The following is a 19,995-nucleotide window of genomic DNA, read 5'->3' as shown; positions in this document are numbered from 1 at the left end:
ACACGTCAACTATGACAGACAAATTGAGAAGAAAAAAAAGACTTCTTGGCGTGATGGAGGCCTCCGGCCCAGTTAATGGCAATGTCTGTCTGCTGTTTGTTTAGCTTCACAGCTCCAGCTAAAACACAGGGAAAGAGAAGCCAATCAGAGAGCATGAAACTATAGCTATATTCCTGTAATTGACAGCCCCAGAAGAGGACAAGTAAGCCAGAAAAATATTTGAACTTTCCAGGCAAAATGTGCCTCATCCAACGGGGTAGCCTACACATCAGGGTTTCCGCTAAGAAAATGTGGCGCCAGACAATGTGGCCGGGAACGTTTTAATTTGGGTGTCCACTCACGGTGCTCAGAATGACAAATCATACTTAGATGATGGTAATTCATCTTAACAGAACATGCAACTCCTGCCAATAAAATGTCATTTTGAAACATTTACCAAAATGCAATTCGCGGGGAAACACCATTCTAAACACTGCACCTGATGAGAGCAGTTCCATATGTAGATGACAATCTGTTAGAAAATTAGAAAGAGGGTGTATCTAAAGATGCAACAACTAAGATGGGTTGCTAATATGACTAGGATTGTGCCTTTGACTTCTGGACAACGAAAGAAAGTTGATATGAAAACCAATAGAACAGGAGAGAAATGGCATAGTGGTGGGTCCAATAGGGAAGTTAATTGAAATAAACTTGCCAAAATTATATAATTACTCATGTCTATACAGAAATAAATAAAATCATTTGAAATACTTCACCAGAAAGCATGACTTGTGTGGCAATATTCCTAGCTGATTATTGAGTTGCGGCTATCAGTGAAAAGCATCTCAAATGTGTGTGAAGATAATGTGTCTTGAGTATGTTGAGACAAGAAAGGGATGGGTGTGTGGTGAAGATATAGGAGTCTCTCTCCAGAATTCAGCTGTCTCCCGCCAATTCTTGCACATTCATTGATTCATTGTGTGAATTGTTCGCCCTTTGATTGTTTATTTTGATCAATTCTCCATTACATGTCACCAGCAGTAAATGTACCGTTAATCCCAATCATTTGGTTATATTAATTTCTGTAATTTACGATTCTCATTCGCGGAGTGTAAACGTTGTTTGCAGAGTTCACAACCTTCTACACTTGTGAGAAATACTTTTTGGTTCACTTCATAACCATCATTTACAAGATTTGTCAATGTTTTCATTGTCTTTTGTTTGGAGTGCTCTATGTGCACAATGAGCATGTGTCTGGTTTCTGTCTTGATAATGTTGAGGGAGTGTGCGCACCTGAGCACGCATAGAAGTACCCGGCCTGCTGCGCAGAAATGTAGGAAAGTGCCCATTTGGGGATGTCTGATTTCTGATAGTCTTAACTCACCACATCCACCACTAATAAGTGGAGCTTCTAAGTCATTTTCTTCACCTCACACAGTAAGTCCGTATATACAGTGGGGGAAAAAAGCCACCAATTGTGCAAGTTCTCCCACTTAAAAATATGAGAGAGGCCTGTAATTTTCATCATAGGTACACGTCAACTATGACAGACAAATTGAGATTTTTTTTCTCCAGAAAATCACATTGTAGGATTTTTAATGAATTTATTTGCAAATTATGGTGGAAAATAAGTATTTGGTCACCTACAAACAAGCAAGATTTCTGGCTCTCACAGACCTGTAACTTCTTCTTTAAGAGGCTCCTCCTCTCATTGTCATGCTGAAAGACCCAGCCACGTTTCATCTTCAATACCCTTGCTGATGGAAGGAGGTTTTCACTCAAAATCTCACGATACATGGCCCCATTCATTCTTTCCTTTACACGGATCAGTCGTCCTGGTCCCTTTGCAGAAAAACAGCCCCAAAGCATGATGTTTCCACCCCCATGCTTCACAGTAGGTATGGTGTTCTTTGGATGCAACTCAGCATTGTGGTTCTGGGATTTTTGCTCACCGTTCTTGTTATCATTTTGACCCCACGGGGTGAGATCTTGCGTGGAGCCCCAGATCGAGGGAGATTATCAGTGGTCTTGTATGTCTTCCATTTCCTCATAATTGCTCCCACAGTTGATTTCTTCAAACCAAGCTGCTTACCTATTGCAGATTCAGTCTTCCCAGCCTGGTGCAGGTCTACAATTTTGTTTCTGGTGTCCTTTGACAGCTCTTTGGTCTTGGCCATAGTGGAGTTTGGAGTGTGACTGTTTGAGGTTGTGGACAGGTGTCTTTTATACTGATAACAAGTTCAAACAGGTGCCATTAATACAGGTAACGAGTGGAGGACAGAGGAGCCTCTTAAAGAAGAAGTTACAGGTCTGTGAGAGCCAGAAATCTTGCTTGTTTGTAGGTGACCAAATACTTATTTTCCACCATAATTTGCAAATAAATTCATTAAAAACAATGTGATTTTCTGGATTTCTTTTTCTCAATTTGTCTGTCATAGTTGACGTGTACCTATGATGAAAATTACAGGCCTCTCTCATCTTTTTAAGTGGGAGAACTTGCACAATTGGTGGCTGACTAAATACTTTTTTCCCCCACTGTATGTGACACGTATTAATGCCAAAATAACATGCAACGTTTTTTATTATTATATATATACACACACAGTACATTCAGAAAGTAATCAGACCACTTACATTTTTCCACATTATGTTACGTTACAGCCTTATTCTAAAATTGATAAAATTGTTTTTTCCCCCCTCATCAATCTACACACAATACCCCATACTGACAAAGCAAAAACAGGTTTCTAGAAATGTTTGCTAATTTGTATAAAATAAAATGAAATATGACATTTACATAAGTATTCAGACCCTTCACTCAGTACTTTGTTGAAGCATGCTTGGCATTCAGGCGAAATAGTTAAATCTCGGTTTCATCAGACCAGAAAATCTTGTTTCTCATGGTCCGAGAGTTCTTTAGGTGCCTTTTGTCAAACTCCAAGCGGGCTGTCATGTGCCTTTTACTGAGGAGTGGATTCCATCTAGCCACTCTACCATAAAGGCCTGATTGGTGGAGTTCTGCAGAGATGGTTGTTCTTCTGGAAGGTTCTCCCATCTCCACAGAGGAACTCTGGAGCTCTGTCAGAGTGATCATTGGGTTCTTGGTCACCTCCCTGACCAAGGCCCTTCTCCCCCGATTGCTTAGTTTGGCCGGGTGGCCAGCTCTAGGAAGAGTCTTGGTGGTTCCAAACTTCTTCCATTGAAAAATTATGGAGGCCACTGTGTGGCAGAAATGCTGCAGACATTTTTTGGTACCCTTTCCCAGATCTGTGCCTCGACACAATCCTGTTTCTGAGCTCTACGGACAATTCCTTCTACCTCATGGCTTGGTTTTTGATCTGACATGCACTGTCAACTGTGGGACCTTATATAGACAGGCGTGTGCCTTTCCAAATCATGTCCAATCAATTGAATTTACCACAGGTGGACTCCAATCAAGTTGTAGAAACATCTCAAGGATGTTCAATGGAAACAGGATGCACCTGAGCTCAATTTCGAGTCGCATAGCAAAGGGTCTTAATACTTATGCAAATGTTACATTTCAGTTTTTTATGTTTAATACATCGGCTAAAATTTCTAAAAACCTGTTTTTGCTTTGTCATTATGGGGTATTTTGTGTAGATTGTGTGTAGATCGTGAGAAAAAAATATATTTAATCAATTTTGAATTCAGGCTGTAACACAACAAAATGTGGAATAAGTCAAGGGGTGTGATTACGTTTTGGAGGGGGAAAAAGGAAGAAAATGGAGTAAATGTATTTATTTGTTTCTTTTCATTTTCATAAGAGATTAAAATGTAATGAATTGAAGGTTATTTGTTGCTGTAAAAATCTAAATATACCGATTTTAAGGTTGTGTCAGTATATTTATGGTGGGGTTGCGTGAAATTCTTGTTAAAAAATGGGGTCCCAAGAAATTCCGGCTGAAAAAATGGGGTGCCCACTGAAAAAGTTTGAATACCACTGATGTAGAACGATATTTGGAGGCTGTATCATTATGCGACCGGCGCTGAGTCATGCCTCGACACTGCAGCCATTTATCACAGTGGCTGCCTGGCTGTACACAAGGAAACAAACACTTCTCTGAGACACGCACAAATCAGCCTCACATTTATCTCACCTCAGCCCAGCAATCACTCACATACTAACACCACTTTCACTGCACAGGTTCTCGTCTCATCTCATCCACCTATAGTGGTCTAGCTCTGGGTTGGTCTGGGCCTAAGGACTGTAGGTATATATGTGTCTGATGGGGCTGGTTGTAGCATTTTGAATCCTTTGTGCTAGTTTCTCATAGATGAGAATCCTGAGAATATCCCAGCTAAATTACCTGGGAGAAGTGTGTGTGTGTGTTCCCAAAGAGCCTTTGCTCCTGTGACTGAGAAGTGTTCCCAGAACAACAAGCCCCCTGCCTCTGCTTCCTGTGAGTGTCTGTGAGGAGTCAGTGAGTGAAGGAGCGAGGCTGTGAGTGTCTGTGAGTAGTAAAGGAGCGAGGGGGTGAGGGAACGGTGCGAGCCAAAAGCACATCGATTTGCATCGTGCTGCCCTGAATATCTCATCCCCACTTTGACAAACGCATTCCCTCAGCATTACCCCTTACTGTAGGTAGAGCAAAGGGCAGGCTCGGGCGGCAGTTGGGGGTGAAGGCACATCAATACACCACAAAGTATACCCTGAAGGTGTTATATTAATAAAGTGTGGTAAGAGCACTTGATGTTTAACTTAATTTCACGCTTTGTGTCCCCATTTATTTGTATTGGTCCTTACGGAATCAGTGAAAGATTGTCAACAGTCCAACTGCAAGCTTTACTCTCTGCACTGTATGTGTACACACTGCTGTGCACAGGGTTTCCTCTTCATTTTTTGGCACTGTACATGTATTACAGCAAGGTACAGGAACCTGGAGAAGTGCTTTGGACTTTGTTTTCTCCATTGGTACTCTATGTATTAGCTTCAGTCTTATACTAAAGTTGTGTGTGTGTGTGAGGTTTGTTGAGATTTTTACCTTTACTCTTGGAGGCTTGTGTCTCGGCCTCCTTGGTTGTGCGGAAGCGCAGGGGTTCGCTGTGCGGACTCATGGGCCCACTCACGCTGATGGACTGCACGTGCACAATGTAGTCGGTCTCCTCCTCCAAGTCCCATAATGCACAGGAGCGGGTGGTGGTGTTCACTTCCTGGATGAAGCGCAGCATGCGCACGTCCTTCTTCTGTTGGCACATTATCACAGAGGGGCTTTTAGTGAGCAGTGTATCACAAAACTATCCACTGATGTTGAATAGAAGTCTCTTCACTCCCAGTTATCACATACTGTACAGTAATGGTAGACAGAAATAGACTGTGTGGAGGAGCTGTATGTGGAGGAGTGGAGAGAGGGGGCATCAGTCAGGAGATGGGCAGGATCAGGGCTCTTAGCTGGGCCTCTGGGACCAGGAAATCATCTGCCTGATGGGCTAGAATGGAGCCTAACCATTGTGCAGGGTAGAGTGACTGTGTGCAAGTGGGAAATGTTATTGCTTTCCCTCTTTACACAGCTGCCATTGTCCACTGCTGTTGTCGAGGAGACAGGCGCTCTGACGGGATCGTTCCGGCAACACAACGTCCCGTGACACAACGGTTCCGCAAAACAAGCAGCTGGCCGGCAACGCAGGGACGCCATGGAGAGACGGTGGGTAACGATTGGTGAGAAGTACTATTTGATCTCCTGTTGGCGTGAGTGTGTGTGTGTGTGTGTGTGTGTCTGTGCGTGTGGGTCTCCTCCCACCCGCACTGCGCTCCCTCTCTCTCACCTGCTGTGTGATGGCGAAGCCGATGACGAGGTCCCCCTCGGGGATGTCCCATGTCACCACAGCAGAGTTGGCCTTCAGAGCCTTGATGGTCACATTGACAGGAGCCGCCAAGCTGTCTGCAAACACACAGTACAGACAGGGAGAGAGAAGATACACATGAATCAAATTAAGTTTACTGTCTAGTGGGTACTGGGTAGGATACAGTAGGTACAGTAATGGGTACATGTATTATTTACATGGACTCAATATAGTACTTCAGCATGGTCTAGACAGCATGGTCTACAGATTGGCCATCAGACTGTGCAGCCTGGTGCTTACTACAGACAGGGAAGCCTCTGATCATTGCAGCCCTCCACAGCTGGTTTCACTGTTCACTATTACTCACCCAGGGAGAGCTGTGGCCAGACTCATTATTCACATCCATTCAGCATAATTAGGACTCTGCAATACAACTGCAATTAAATCTAGAGTGGAGTGGTTTGTAGGGGTTGAATAGGTTCACATTTATCATCCGTTGAATATTCAGTGAAATTACACTCAACTCAAAATAATATACATGTACACAGAGGGTACAAAACATTAGGAACACCCTCCTGACATTGTGGTGCACCCCTTTTTGCCCTCAGAACAGACTCAATTCGTCTGGGCATGGACTCTACAAGGTGACGAAAGCGTTCCACAGGGATGTTGGCCCATGTTGACTCCAATGTTTCCCACAGTTGTGTCAAGTTGGCTGGATGTCTGTCACGCCCTGGCTCTGGGGACTTTTATATGTTGAGCCAGGGTGTTAGTTTCTATGTGTTAGTTTCTGGGTGTTAGGTTCTATGTTTCGTTTTCTATGTTCTTGTTCTAGTTTATGTGTTTCTATGTTGGCCGGGGTGGTTCCCAATTAGAGACAGCTGTGGCTCGTTGTCTCTGATTGGGAACCATACTTAGACAGCCTGTTGTGCACTTGTCTTTTGTGGGATCTTTTTCCGTGTAGGTTTGTGTTTATGTTATTGTTTTGTTATTGTTAATAGTACTCAGATGTACGCATTTCACGCTGCGCCTTGGTCCACTCATTACGACGATCGTGACAATGTATTTTGGGTGGTGGACCATTCTTGATACACACGGGAAACTGTTGAGCGTGAAAAACACAGCAGCGTTGCAGTTCTTGACACACTCAAACCGGTGTGCCTGGCACCTACTACCATACCCCATTCAAAGGCACTTAAATCGTTTGTCTTGCCCATTCACCCTCATAATGGCACACATACATAATCCATGTCTCAATTGTCTCAAGGCTTAAAAATCCTTCTTTAATCTGTCTCCTCCCCTTTATCTACATTGAAGTGGATTTAACAAGTGACATCAATAAGGGATCATAGTTCACCTGGATTCACCTGGTCAGTCTATATCATGGAAAGAGCAGGTGCTCCTAATGTTTTGTACACTCAGAGTTGGATTACTTTTTGTTATTCAGTGTAATGATAAGTTGTGCGTGCTGCAAACCTTGGCAGTTTAATTAGGGCTCATGGTACATGACTTCAAAGTAATGATTTGTTGCTGTGTAATACATTTACAGTTTTGTGTGTGTGCGTGCGTGCGTGCACATGCTAGGTGTGTGTGTGTGTGTGCATGCACTTGTGTGTGTGTGTATTCAGATGTTTAAACCTGGCGGCATACTTGATCAAATAAGTGAGCATACAAATTAATGAGAGATCCAAACCCTGCTGGAGTAGGGACATAACAACTGTTTTTCAAAGAGGCTTGAATGACATTTTCAATTCATACAATCCATATAGTGAATGGGAGAATCATTATCAGGGCTTACCTGAATGATCAGAGGGGTTTGGTGATGATGACTGATGCGATGGGGGAGTGTCTGCAGAGTAAATGAACATACAATCTTCCATGCTCCTTCACTGTCAGAGGGAGGGCCCCCTGTCTCTTAGCCCCGCCATGTCATACGTACAGTTCAGTATTATAAACAGTCTGAGACATTGAGGTTTGATGGGTTTGTGTGATGAGACACAGGAGGGATGGGAACAGATAAATGGGGCGGAGAGTGGACACTCATAATCATGTTATGTTATTCTGACGCATAAATCTATTTAGTGCTGCAGATGTATTCCGATGAGTTATTGAGCGTGTTAGCGCTCACTGTTGTCTTCAGCTAAGCAGTGTAAATCATGGCCTAGTAATTGTTGTGTTGACTAAAGGCCTGAGACAGAGACACACACCCAGTGGCTTTGTTGGGGATGTACTCCTTGGGGGACAGTTGCGATGACGGGAAGCTCTCATATATCCCCATGACGTGAAGTGTGAGTCAGGACTAATGAAACAGCACACAGATGTCTTCATAAACTCTCTCTCACACACACACACCACACCGCCAGGACCACAGGATGAGAGATCAAATCAAATCAAATTTTATTTGTCACATGCGCCGAATACAACAGGTGTAGACCTTACCGTGAAATGCCGGGGGCCAGTATGGAAATGTATGCACTCACTAACTGTAAGTCGCTCTGGATAAGAGCGTCTGCTAAATGACTAAAATGTAAATGTAAATGCTTACTTACAAGCTCTTAACCAACAATGCAGTTTTAAGAAAAATAAGTGTTAAGAAAAATATTTACTAAATAAACTAAAGTAAAAAATAAAATAAAAGAGCAACAATAAAATAACAATTATGAGGCTATATACAGGGGGTACCGGTACCGAGACAATGTGCGGCGATACAGGTTAGTCGAGGGAATTGAGGTAATATGTACACTACTGGTCAAAAGTTTTAGAACACCTACTCATTCAAAGGTTTTTCTTTATTTTTACTATTTTCTACATTGTAGAATATTAGTGAAGACATCACAACTATGAAATAACACATATGGAATCATGTAGTAACCAAAAAAGTGTTAAATAAATCAACATACATTTTATATTTGAGATTCTTCAAGTAGCCACCCTTTGACTTGATGACAGCTTTGCACACTCTTGGCATTCTCTCAACCAGATTCACCTGGAATGCTTTCCCAACAGTCTTGAAGGAGTTCCCACATATGCTGAGCACTTGTTGGCTGCTTTTCCTTCACTCTGCGGTCCGACTCATCCCAAACCATCTCAATTTGGTTGAGGTCGGGGGATTGTGGAGGCCAGGTCATCTGACGCAGCACTCCATCACTCTCCTTTGTAAAATAGCCCTTACACAGCCTGGAGATGTGTTGGGTCATTGTCCTGTTTAAAACAAATGATAGTCCCACTAAGCCCAAACCAGATGGGATGGCGAATCGCTGCAGAATGCTGTGGTAGCCATGCTGGTTAAGTGTGCCTTGAATTCTAAATAAATCCCAGACAGTGTCAACAGCAAAGCACCCCCACACCATAACACCTCCTCCTCGATGCTTTATGGTGGGAAATACACATGCAGAGATCATACGTTCACCCACACCGCGTCTCACAAAGACGCGGTGGTTGGAACCAAAAATCTCCAATTTGGACTCCAGACCAAAGGACAAATTTCCACCGGTCTAATGTCCATTGCTCGTGTTTCTTGGCCCAAGCAAGTCTCTTCTTCTTATTGGTGTCCTTTAGTTGTGGTTTCTTTGCAGCAATTCGACCATGAAGGCCTGATTCACACAGTCTCCGCTGAACATTTGATGTTGAGACGTGTCTGTTACTTGAACTCTGTGATGCATTTATTTGGGCTGCAATTTCTGAGGCTGGTAACTCTAAGGAACTTATCTGTCACGCCCTGGCTCTGGGGACTCTAAAATGTTGAGCCAGGGTGTGTAGTTTCTATGTTGTGTTTTCTATGTTTAGTTTCTAGATCGTTTAGATCTATGTTGGCCAGGGTGGTTCCCAATAAGAGGCAGCTGTAGCTCGTTGTCTCTGATTGGAGACCATACTTAGGTAGCCTGTTGGCACTAGTGGGTTGTGGGATCTTGTTCCGTGTAAGGTATGTTGTTTGTATGCTACCTTGGACTTCACGTTTCATTTGTTGTTTTGTCGTGTGTTTAGCCGTAAATAAATATGAATGCATATCATGCTACGCCTTGGTCCTTCTTGTCCGTAAACGATCGTGACATTATCCTCTGCAGCAGAGGTAACTCTGGGACTTCCTTTCCTGTGGCAGTCCTCATGAGAGCCAGTTTCATCATAGCGCTTGATGGTTTTTGCGACTTCACAAGTTCTTGAAATGTTCCGTATTGACTGACCTTCATGTCTTAAAGTAATGATGGACTGTCGTTTCTCTTTGCTTATTTGCGCTGTTCTTGCCATAATATGGACTTGGTCTTTTACCAAATAGGGCTATCTTCTGTATACCCCCCTACCTTGTCACATCACAACTGATTGGCTCAAACGCATTAAGAAGGAAAGAAATTCCACAAATTAACTTTTAACAAGGCACACCTGTTAATTGAAATGCATTCTACTTCATGAAGCTGGTTGAGAGAATGCCAAGAGTGTGCAAAGCTGTCATCAAGGCAAAGGTTGGCTATTTGAGGAATCTCAAATATAAAATATATTTTGATTTGTTTAACACTTTTTTGGTTACTACATGATTCCATATGTGTTGTTCCATAGTTTTGATGTCTTCACTATTATTCTACAATATAAAAATAAAGGAAAAACCCTTGAATGAGTAGGTGTTCTAAAACTTTTGACCGGTGGTGTAGATGTAGGTAGGGGTAAAGTAACAATGCATAGATAATAGTTTATAAACGGGGGGGTCGATGCAAATAGTCCGGGTAGCCATTTGATTAGCTGTTCAGCAGGCTTATGTCTTCGGGGTGGAAGCTGTTAAGAAGCCTTTTGGACCTAGACTTGGCGCTCCAGTACCGCTTGCCGTGTGGTAGCAGAGAGAACAGTCTATGACTAGGGTGGCTGGAGTCTTTGGCAATTTTTAGGGCCTTCCTCTGACACCGCCTGGTATAGAGGTCCTGGATGGCAGGAAGCTTGGCCCCAGTGATGTACTGGGCCGTATGCACTACCCTCTGTAGCGCCTTGCGGCGGAGTCCGACCAGTTGCCATACCAGGCGGTTATGCAACTAATCAGGATGCTCTCGATGGTGCAGCTGTATAACTTTTTGAGGATCTGAGGACCCATGCCAAATCATTTCAGTCTCCTGAGGGGGAATAGGCTTTGTCGTGCCCTCTTCACAACTGTCTTGGTGTGTTTGGACCATGATAGTTTGTTGTTGATGTGGACACCAAGGAACTTGAAGCTACAGCCTCGTCGATGAGAATGGGAGCGTGCCCAGTCCTCTTTTTTTTCCTGTAGTACACAATCATCTCCTTTGTCTTGATCACGTTGAGGGAGAGGTTGTTATCCTGGCACCACACGGCCAGGTCACTGACCTCCTTCCTATAGGCTGTCTCATCGTTGTCGGTGATCAGGCCTACCACTGTTGTGTCGTCAGCAAACTTAATGATGGTGTTGGAGTCATGCCTGGCCATGCAGTCATGGGTGAACAGGGAGTACAGGAGGGGACTGAGCACACAGTCCTGAGGGGCCCCCGTGTTGAGGATCAGTGTGGCAGATGTGTTGTTGCCTACCCTTACCACCTGGGGTTGCGGCCCGTCAGGATGTCCAGGATCCAGTTGCAGGGGGAGGTGTTTAGTCCCAGGGTCCTTAGCTTAGTGATGAGCTTTGAGGGCACTATGGTGTTGAACGCTGAGCTGTAGTCAATGAACAGCATTCTCACGTAGGTGTTCCTTTTGTCCAGGTGGGTAAGGGCAGTGTTAAGTGCAATAGAGATTGCGTCATCTGTGGATCTGTTGGGGCGGTATGCAAATTGGAATGGGTCTAGGGTTTCTGGGATGATGGTGTTGATGGTGTTGATGTGAGCCATAACCAGCCTTTCAAAGCACTTCATGGCTACAGACGTGAGTGCTATGGGTCGGTAGTCATTTAGGCAGGTTACCTTGGTGTTCTTGGGCACAGGGACTATGGTGGTCTGCTTGAAACATAGGTTTTACAGACTCGGCTAGGGACAGGTTGAAAATGTCAGTGAAAACACTTGCTTGTTGGTCAGCGCATGCTCCGAGTACACGTCCTGGTAATCCGTCTGGCCCTGCAGCCTTGTGAATGTTGACCTGTTTAAAGGTCTTGCTCACATCGGTTATGGTGAGCGTGATAACACAGTCGTCTGGAACAGCTGGTGCTGTCATGCATGCTTCAGTGTTGCTTGCCTCGAAGCACGCATATAAGTAATTTAGCTTGTCTGGTAGGCTTGTGTCACTGGGCAGCTCACGGCTGGGCTTCCCTTTGTAGTCCGTAATAGTTTGCAAGCCCTGCCACATCTGACGAGCGTCAGAGCCAGTGTAATAGGATTCAATCTTATTCCTGTATTTCCACTTTGCCTGTTTGATGGTTCGTCTGAGGGCATAGCAGGATTTCTTATAAGCATCCGGGTTAGAGTCCCGCTCCTTGAAAGTAGCAGCTCTACCCTTTAGCTCAGTGCGGATGTTGCCTGTAATCCATGGCTTCTGGTTGGGGTATGTACGTACGGTTACTGTGGGGACAACGTCATCGATGCACTTATTGATGAAGCCGGTGACTGATGTGGTATACTCCTCAATGCCATCGGATGAGTCATGGAACATATTCCAGTCTGTGCAAGCAAAACAATCCTGTAGCTTAGCATTTGTGTCATCTGACCACTTCCATATTAAGCGTGTCACTGGTACTTCCTGCTTTAGTTTTTGCTTGTAAGCAGGAATCAGGAGGATAGAATTATGGTCAGATTTGCCAAATGGAGGGTGAGGGAGAGCTTTGTACGCGTCTCTGTGTCAAGGTATATGTAGGTGGGTGTGGTGGTGGAATCAGGCGCAGGACGCAGAACGTTAGTCCAAAAGACTTTAGTAGAGCACAACAAAACAATCACGAATAAATGCCCTGAGGCAAAACTCCGCACGTAGGCGAAAACAACGGGCGCAAAACACTCCAAACAATATGGAGAAAATGCTCAACCGAGCAAACAGTGGAAATACAGCCTACCGGCACGACAGTAAAACAATCACACACAACACTAGACAAACACAACGAGAACTTATAGGACACTAATTACACTAAACGATAACAGGTGATACAACAATCAGACAAAAGCAAACGAACATAGAAACATGCAACGGTGGCAGCTAGTATTCCGGAGACGACGAACGCCGAAGCCTGCCCGAGCAAGGAAGAGAAGCAGCCTCGGCCGAAACCGTGACAGTACCCCCCCCTTGACGCGCGGCTCCAGACGTGCGCCGACTCCGGCCTCGGGGACGACCAGGAGGACGCGGAGCAGGGTGCGTCTGGTGCCCCCGATGGAATTCCGTCAGGAGAGACGGGTCCAAAATGTCTCTCCTCGGCACCCAGCACCGTTCCTCCGGGCCGTACCCCTCCCACTCCACTAGATATTGGAGACCCCCCATCCGACGTCTCGAATCCAAGATGGACCGCACGGAGTACGCCGGTGCCCCCTCGATGTCCAATGGGGGCGGAGGAGTCTCCCTGATCTCACTTTCTTGGAGTGGGCCAGCTACCACCGGCCTGAGAAGAGACACATGGAACGAGGGGTTAATACTTTTATACTCAACAGGTAGTTGTAATTTGTAACACACCTCGTTCAACCTTCTCAGGACTTTAAATGGCCCTACAAACCGCAGACCCAGTTTCCGACAGGGCAGGCGGAGGGGCAGGTTTCTGGTAGAGAGCCAGGCTCGATCACCAGGTGCGTACACCGGTCCCTCACTGCGGTGGAGATCGGCGCTCGCCTTATGACGACGGAGGGCCCGCTGCAGGTGGACGTGTGCAGCGTTCCATGTCTCCTCCGAGCCCCGCGCCCACCCATCCACCGCAGGAGCCTCGATCTGGCTCTGCTGCCAAGGTGCCAGAACCGGCTGGTAACCTAACACACATTGGAAAGGGGTTAGGTTAGTGGAGGAATGGCGTAGGGAATTTTGGGCCATTTCAGCCCAGGGAACGTACCTTGCCCACTCCTCCGGCCGGTCCTGGCAGTATGTTCTAAGAAACCTACCCACATCCTGGTTCATGCGTTCCACCTGCCCATTACTCTCCGGGTGGTAACCCGAGGTGAGGCTCACCGAGACCCCCAACCGCTCCATAAAAGCTCTCCAGACTCTGGAGGTAAATTGGGGACCTCGATCAGACACAATATCCTCGGGTACCCCGTAGTGCCGGAACAGATGGGTGAATAGTGCTTCGGCGGTTTGCAGGGCAGTAGGAAGGCCCGGCATAGGGAGCAAACGACAGGCCTTAGAAAACCGGTCCACAACGACCAGTATAGTGGTATTCCCCTGTGAAGGAGGAAGGTCAGTAAGGAAATCCACCGAGAGGTGAGACCATGGTCGTTGTGGAACGGGCAGGGGTAGTAACTTACCCCTAGGCAGATGTCTAGGCGCCTTACACTGGGCGCACACCGAGCAGGAGGAAACATAAACCCTCACATCCCTCGCCAACGTGGGCCACCAGTACTTGGCACTAAGACAGTGCACTGTCCGGCCGATACCAGGGTGTCCAGAGGAGGGTGACGTGTGAGCCCAATAGATCAATCGATCCCGAACCTCGAGCGGAACGTATCTCGACCCTCCGGGCATTGAGGTGGACTAGGGTCGGTGCGTAACGCCCGCTCGAGTTCAGCATCGACCTCCCACACTACCGGTGCCAACAGACAAGACTCCGGCAGTATGGGAGTGGGCTCCACGGACCTCTCCTCCGTGTCATACCGCCGAGACAGTGCGTCTGCCTTACCGTTCTGTGACCCAGGGATGTACGTGATCTTAAATGTGAACCGGGTCAAAAACATATTCCACCTCGCCTGGCGCAGGGTTCAGCCTCCTCGCTGCCCGGATGTACTCCAGGTTACGGTGGTCCGTCAAAATGAGGAAAGGGTGTTGAGCCCCCTCAAGCCAGTGCCTCCACACCTTTAGGGCCTGTACTACGGCTAACAGCTCCCTGTCCCCCACGTCATAGTTTCGCTCCGCCGGACTGAGCTTCTTGGAATAAAAGGCACAGGGGCGGAGTTTAGGTGGCGCGCCGGACCGTTGCGACAGCACGGCTCCTATACCGGCCTCTGACGCGTCCACCTCTACCTGAAATGGCAAAGAGGGATCCGGATGCGCCAGCACCGGGGCCGAGGTAAACAGGTCCTTCAGCCTCCCAAACGCCCTGTCCGCCTCGGCTGACCACTGCAGACGCACCGGACCCCCTTCAAAAGAGACGTTATGGGAGCTGCCACCTGTCCAAAACCCCGGATAAACCTCCGGTAATAATTCGCAAACCCCCAAAAACTGCTGCACCTCCTTCACAGTGGTTGGCGTTTGCCAATTACGCACGGCTGACACCCGGTCTACCTCCATCTTCACCCCTGACGCAGACAACTGATAACCCAAAAAGGAGACCGACTCCTGGAAGAACAGACACTTCTCTGCCTTGACATACAGGTCGTGCTCCAACAGCCTCCGCAACACTCGGCGTACCAGGGCCACATGCTCGACTCGGGTAGGCGAGTACACGAGAATGTCATCGATGTACACAACCACCCCCTGCCCCTGCATGTCCCTGAAGATCTCATCCACGAATGATTGGAAAACTGAAGGAGCGTTCATCAACCCGTATGGCATGACAAGATACTCGTAATGGCCCGAGGTAGTACTAAAGGCTGTCTTCCATTCATCGCCCCCTAATGCGCACCAAGTTGTACTGCGCTCCTGAGATCTAATTTAGTGAAGAAACGCGCCCCGTGCAATGATTCCGTCATGGTCGCAATCAGCGGGAGTGGATAACTGTACTTCACTGTGATCTGATTGAGACCACGGTAATCAATGCACGGGCGTAATCCTCCGTCCTTTTTCTTCACAAAAAAGAAACTCGAGGACGCAGGGGAAGTGGAGGGCCGTATGTATCCTTGTCTCAGAGATTCGTCTATGTACGTCTCCATAGCTCTCTTCTCCTCCTGAGACAGAGGATACACATGGCTCCGTGGGAGCGCAGCTCCTGCCTGGAGGTCTATCGCACAATCTCCCTGCCTATGGGGAGGCAACTGCGTCGCCCTCGACTTACTGAACACAATAGCCAAATCCCCATACTCAGGGGGAACGTGCAATGCGGGCACCTGGTTTGGACTCTCCACCGAGGTAGCCCCTACGGAAACGCCTAAACATCGACCCACACACTGGGCAGACCACTCCTGCCACGAAATAGATGGGTTATGGGTACTCAACCAGGGCATGCCCAGCACCACTGGATACGCAGGCGAGTCGATCAGAAATAGCTGGATCATCTCCTGATGACCCCCCTGCGCACACATCCTAAGTGGCGCAGTGACCTCCCTGATCAAGCCCGCACCCAACGGACGGCTATCTAGGGCATGGACGGGGAAGGGGACGTCAACAGGGAGAAGGGGAATCCCTAAGGCTAAACAAAACTTCTTATCAACAAAATTCCCAGCCGCGCCTGAATCTACCAGCACCTTATGCTGGGAATGAGGTGCTACCTGTGGAAAACGCACAGGTATACAGAAATGTGCAACAGAGAGCTCTGGGTGAGTGGGGCGCCTACTCACCTGGATGGACTCCCCAGTGCGGGACCTGTCGTCCTCTCCCCTAGGAGGCCATCCCCAGCACCTAGCCGCGGTGTGTCCTCCCCGACCACAGTTGGTGCAGGAGATGGACCCCCTCGTAAGCCGACCCCTCCTCTCTCTAGCGCCAGCGCCCCGAGCTCCATGGGGCACGGCTCGGAGGCGCTGGAGGGTGAAATGGACGGACCCCCCTCGGGACGTCCGCGGGTAGCTAGCAGGGTATCCAGCCTGATGGACATGTTGACCAACTGGTCGAACGAGAGGCTGGTGTCCCTACAGGCCAGCTCCCTACGGACGTCCTCGCGTAGACTACATCGGTAGTGATCGATGAGAGTCCGCTCATTCCACCCTGCATCCGCCGCTAGAGTACGGAATTCCAAGGCGAACTCCTGGGCACTCCTCTTCCCCTGCCGGAGACCAGACGCTCCCCCGCCGCTTTCCCCTCCGGGGGATGGTCAAACACCGCCCTGAAGCGGCGGGAGAACTCGTCGTAGGTGATGGTGTCAGCGTCGATTCTCCTCCACTCTGCGTTGGCCCATTCCAACGCCTTCCCGGAAAGGCAGGAGATCAGGGCGGACACGCTCTCGTGTCCCGAGGGTGCCGGGTGCACGGTGGCCAGGTAAAGCTCCACCTGGAGAAGGAATCCCTGACACCCGGCCGCGGTTCCATCGTAGGCCCTCGGGAGCGAGAGTCGAACTCCTCTGGGTTCCGGAGCGGGAATGGGCTGACTGGCCGATGGTGCGGGCAGGGAGGATGGCGGTGGAGGAGTCCCTCGGGTCTCCCAGCCCCGGATGGTGGTGATCACCTCCTGCAGTGCGGACCCCATCCGCAGGATCTGGTCATTCTGTTCGCGGACCCTGTCCTCCAACGTCGCCTGTGCTGCTGCAGCTCCTGCTGATTCCATCGAGTAAGGTGTGTGATTCTGTCAAGGTAGATGTAGGTGGGTGTGGTGGTGGAATCAGGCGCAGGACGCAGAACGTTAGTCCAAAAGACTTTAGTAGAGCACAACAAAACAATCACGAATAAATGCCCTGAGGCAAAACTCCGCACGTAGGCGAAAACAACGGGCGCACAAACAGGTGCGCCAAAACACTCCAAACAATATGGAGAAAATGCTCAACCGAGCAAACAGTGGAAATACAGCCTACCGGCACGACAGTAAAACAATCACACACAACACTAGACAAACACAACGAGAACTTATAGGACACTAATTACACTAAACGATAACAGGTGATACAACAATCAGACAAAAGCAAACGAACATAGAAACATGCAACGGTGGCAGCTAGTATTCCGGAGACGACGAACGCCGAAGCCTGCCCGAGCAAGGAAGAGAGGCAGCCTCGGCCGAAACCGTGACACTCTGTGTGTGGAGTAAAAGTGGTCTAGAGTTTTTTTCCCTATTGTTGCACATGCTGGTAGAAATGAGGATTTACGGATTTATGGGCCTAGGGTCTGGGGGAGGGGGCAGGTAGCTTAGTGGTTAAGAGCATTGTGCCAGTTACAGAAAGGTCGCTTGTTCTAATCCCCGAGCCGACTAGGTGAAAAATCTGTAGATGTGCCCTTGAGCAAGGCACTTAACCCTAATTGCTCCTGTAAGTTGCTCTGGATAAGAGCGTCTGCTAAATGACTAAAATGTAAATTCAAGTTTCCTTGCATTAAAGTCCCCGGCCACTAGGAGTGCCGCCTCTGGATGAGCATTTTCTTGTTTGCTTGTGGTTTTATACAGCTCGTTGAGTGCGGTCTTAGCGCTAGCATCGAGTTGTGGTAGTTAATGGACAGCTACGAAAAATATAGATAAACTCTCTTGGTAAATAGTATGGTCTACATCTTATCATGAGATACTCTACCTCAGGCGTGCAATTCCTTGAGACTTCCTTAATATTTGATTTCACGCAGCAGCTGTTATTGACAAATAGACACAGACCACCACCCCTTGTCTTACCGGAGGCAGCTGTTCTGTCTTGCCGATGCACACAAAAACCAGCCAACTGTATATTATCCATGTTGTCGTTCAGCCACGACTCGGTGAAACGTAAGATGTTCGTTTTTAGTGTGCCGTTGGTAGGATACTCTTGAACGGAGCTCATCCTGTTTTTTCTCCAATGATTGCAAGTTGGCCAATAGGACGGATGGTAGAGGCGGGTTACCCACTCGCCGACGAGTTCTCACAAGGCACCCGGACCTGCATCCCCTGTATCGGCGTCTTCTCTTCATGCGAATGACGGGGAATTGGGCCTGGTCGGGTATCTCGAGTAAATCCTTTGCGTCAGACTCGTTAAAGAAAAAATCTTAAACTCAGTACTCTGTCCCTGGTGTGTGCGCGTGCCTGTCTGCCTGCCTGCCTGCGTGCGTGAGAGGGAGCAGACACCAGCATGTCTTTGTTAGCGTAGTCATCAGAAGGACAGGAGGTAGTGTGTGGCGTGCTGGGCCGTGTCAAAATCAATCAAATCAAATGTATTGATCACATACATATGGTTAGCAGATGTTATTGCGAGTGTAGCGAAATGCTTGTGCTTCTCGTTCTGACAGTGCAGCAATATCTAGCAAGTCATATGTAACAGTTCCACAACAAAAACCTAATACACACAGATCTAAGTAAAGGAATGGAATAAGAATATATAAATATATGGATGAGCAATGTCATTATCAGAGTGGCATAGGCTAAGATGAAATATATAGTATAGAATACAGTATATACATATGAGATGGGTAATGCAAGAGGGTGTCATGAGGGTGTAATGAGGGTGACAGCTCGGCTGAAGTCCATACACAAGTACTGCAGTCTTTCAAGGAGAGAGGGGGATATAGAAAGAGTGAGGCAGTATGGGTGTTTGTGTGTGTGTTTGCTAGTAAACTAATTGTACAGTGCTAATTAAATTAGATTTTGTCCAGCCTACAGACCACAAACAAATAAAACACTCAAACTGTTGGCTTGCAGTTTGCACTCACTATTTCCCCTCGCCATTTTAAGAGCCTTTAATAACTTGCACACACACAAGCACGCACACACAAACCCTGTCTCCCGCCTAGTCTCATTGTCACAGTATTCCAGCTGCCCTTGATTAATAAAGCCTATCATTATTTAATGAACGTTCTTCTCTGGCCTCCACAGGCCCTTCTCTCTCAGCTCAGACCAGCTGTTCTCTCTATGTCTCTCGCTCTTCCCCTCTCTCTCAATTTCACTTTCTCTCTTTTTCTCCTCTCACTCAGCTCATACCTGCCTCTCTCTCTCTCGCTCCCCCCCTCCCCCAGCCCACCAGACCCTCTGACCTAGGAAAGACAGGAGCACTCCTCCTTCAACCTCTGTACTGTATATCTGTCACAGAGAGCTGCTCTCTCTGAGTGTTGAACCAAGGCTGATTCTGACTGAGTTGCTTTGCCTCTACCTGATCTAAGACCCTGGTCTGGTCCTGCAGCATTTCATCCTTTCATGCCTCTGTTTTCATACAGATCTTACTGCTCAGCAATCAAAGACAACCTTCTCATTTCATGGGTAAATATCACACAGACAGACAGATACTCTGCATGCTGGCAGTAATAGCCGGGGGGAGTAGAATATCAAAGTGGGCCAATACTGTGGCGCTTCTCTCTGGCATTAGCAATGAGAGACCATACTGTAGCTAGACTGTCAGGGCGTGTTGTAGGTGTAGTGTAG

General features: G+C 47.5%; 1 protein-coding gene across 3 annotated transcripts in view; it reads right to left on the bottom strand.

Annotated features, from left to right (window-relative positions):
• The window catches only part of LOC121544994 (fibronectin type III domain-containing protein 5-like), a 41,490-nt gene that overhangs the window by 5,918 nt on the left and 15,577 nt on the right, over positions 1–19,995 (bottom strand). For all 3 annotated transcript variants that reach the window (XM_041855299.1, XM_041855300.1, XM_041855301.1), the window contains exons 2-3: positions 5,764–5,879; positions 4,983–5,184 (exon numbers count right to left, since the gene is read on the bottom strand). In XM_041855299.1, coding sequence (XP_041711233.1) covers positions 4,983–5,169 — 187 coding nt within the window. In that variant the 5' untranslated portion in view covers positions 5,170–5,184; positions 5,764–5,879. The remainder of the gene's footprint in view (positions 1–4,982; positions 5,185–5,763; positions 5,880–19,995) is intronic.

Source organism: Coregonus clupeaformis, chromosome 29 (assembly GCF_020615455.1).
Source record: "Coregonus clupeaformis isolate EN_2021a chromosome 29, ASM2061545v1, whole genome shotgun sequence".
NCBI classification, from domain to species: Eukaryota; Metazoa; Chordata; class Actinopteri; order Salmoniformes; family Salmonidae; genus Coregonus; species Coregonus clupeaformis.
This window is presented reverse-complemented; position numbering and strand designations above follow the sequence as displayed.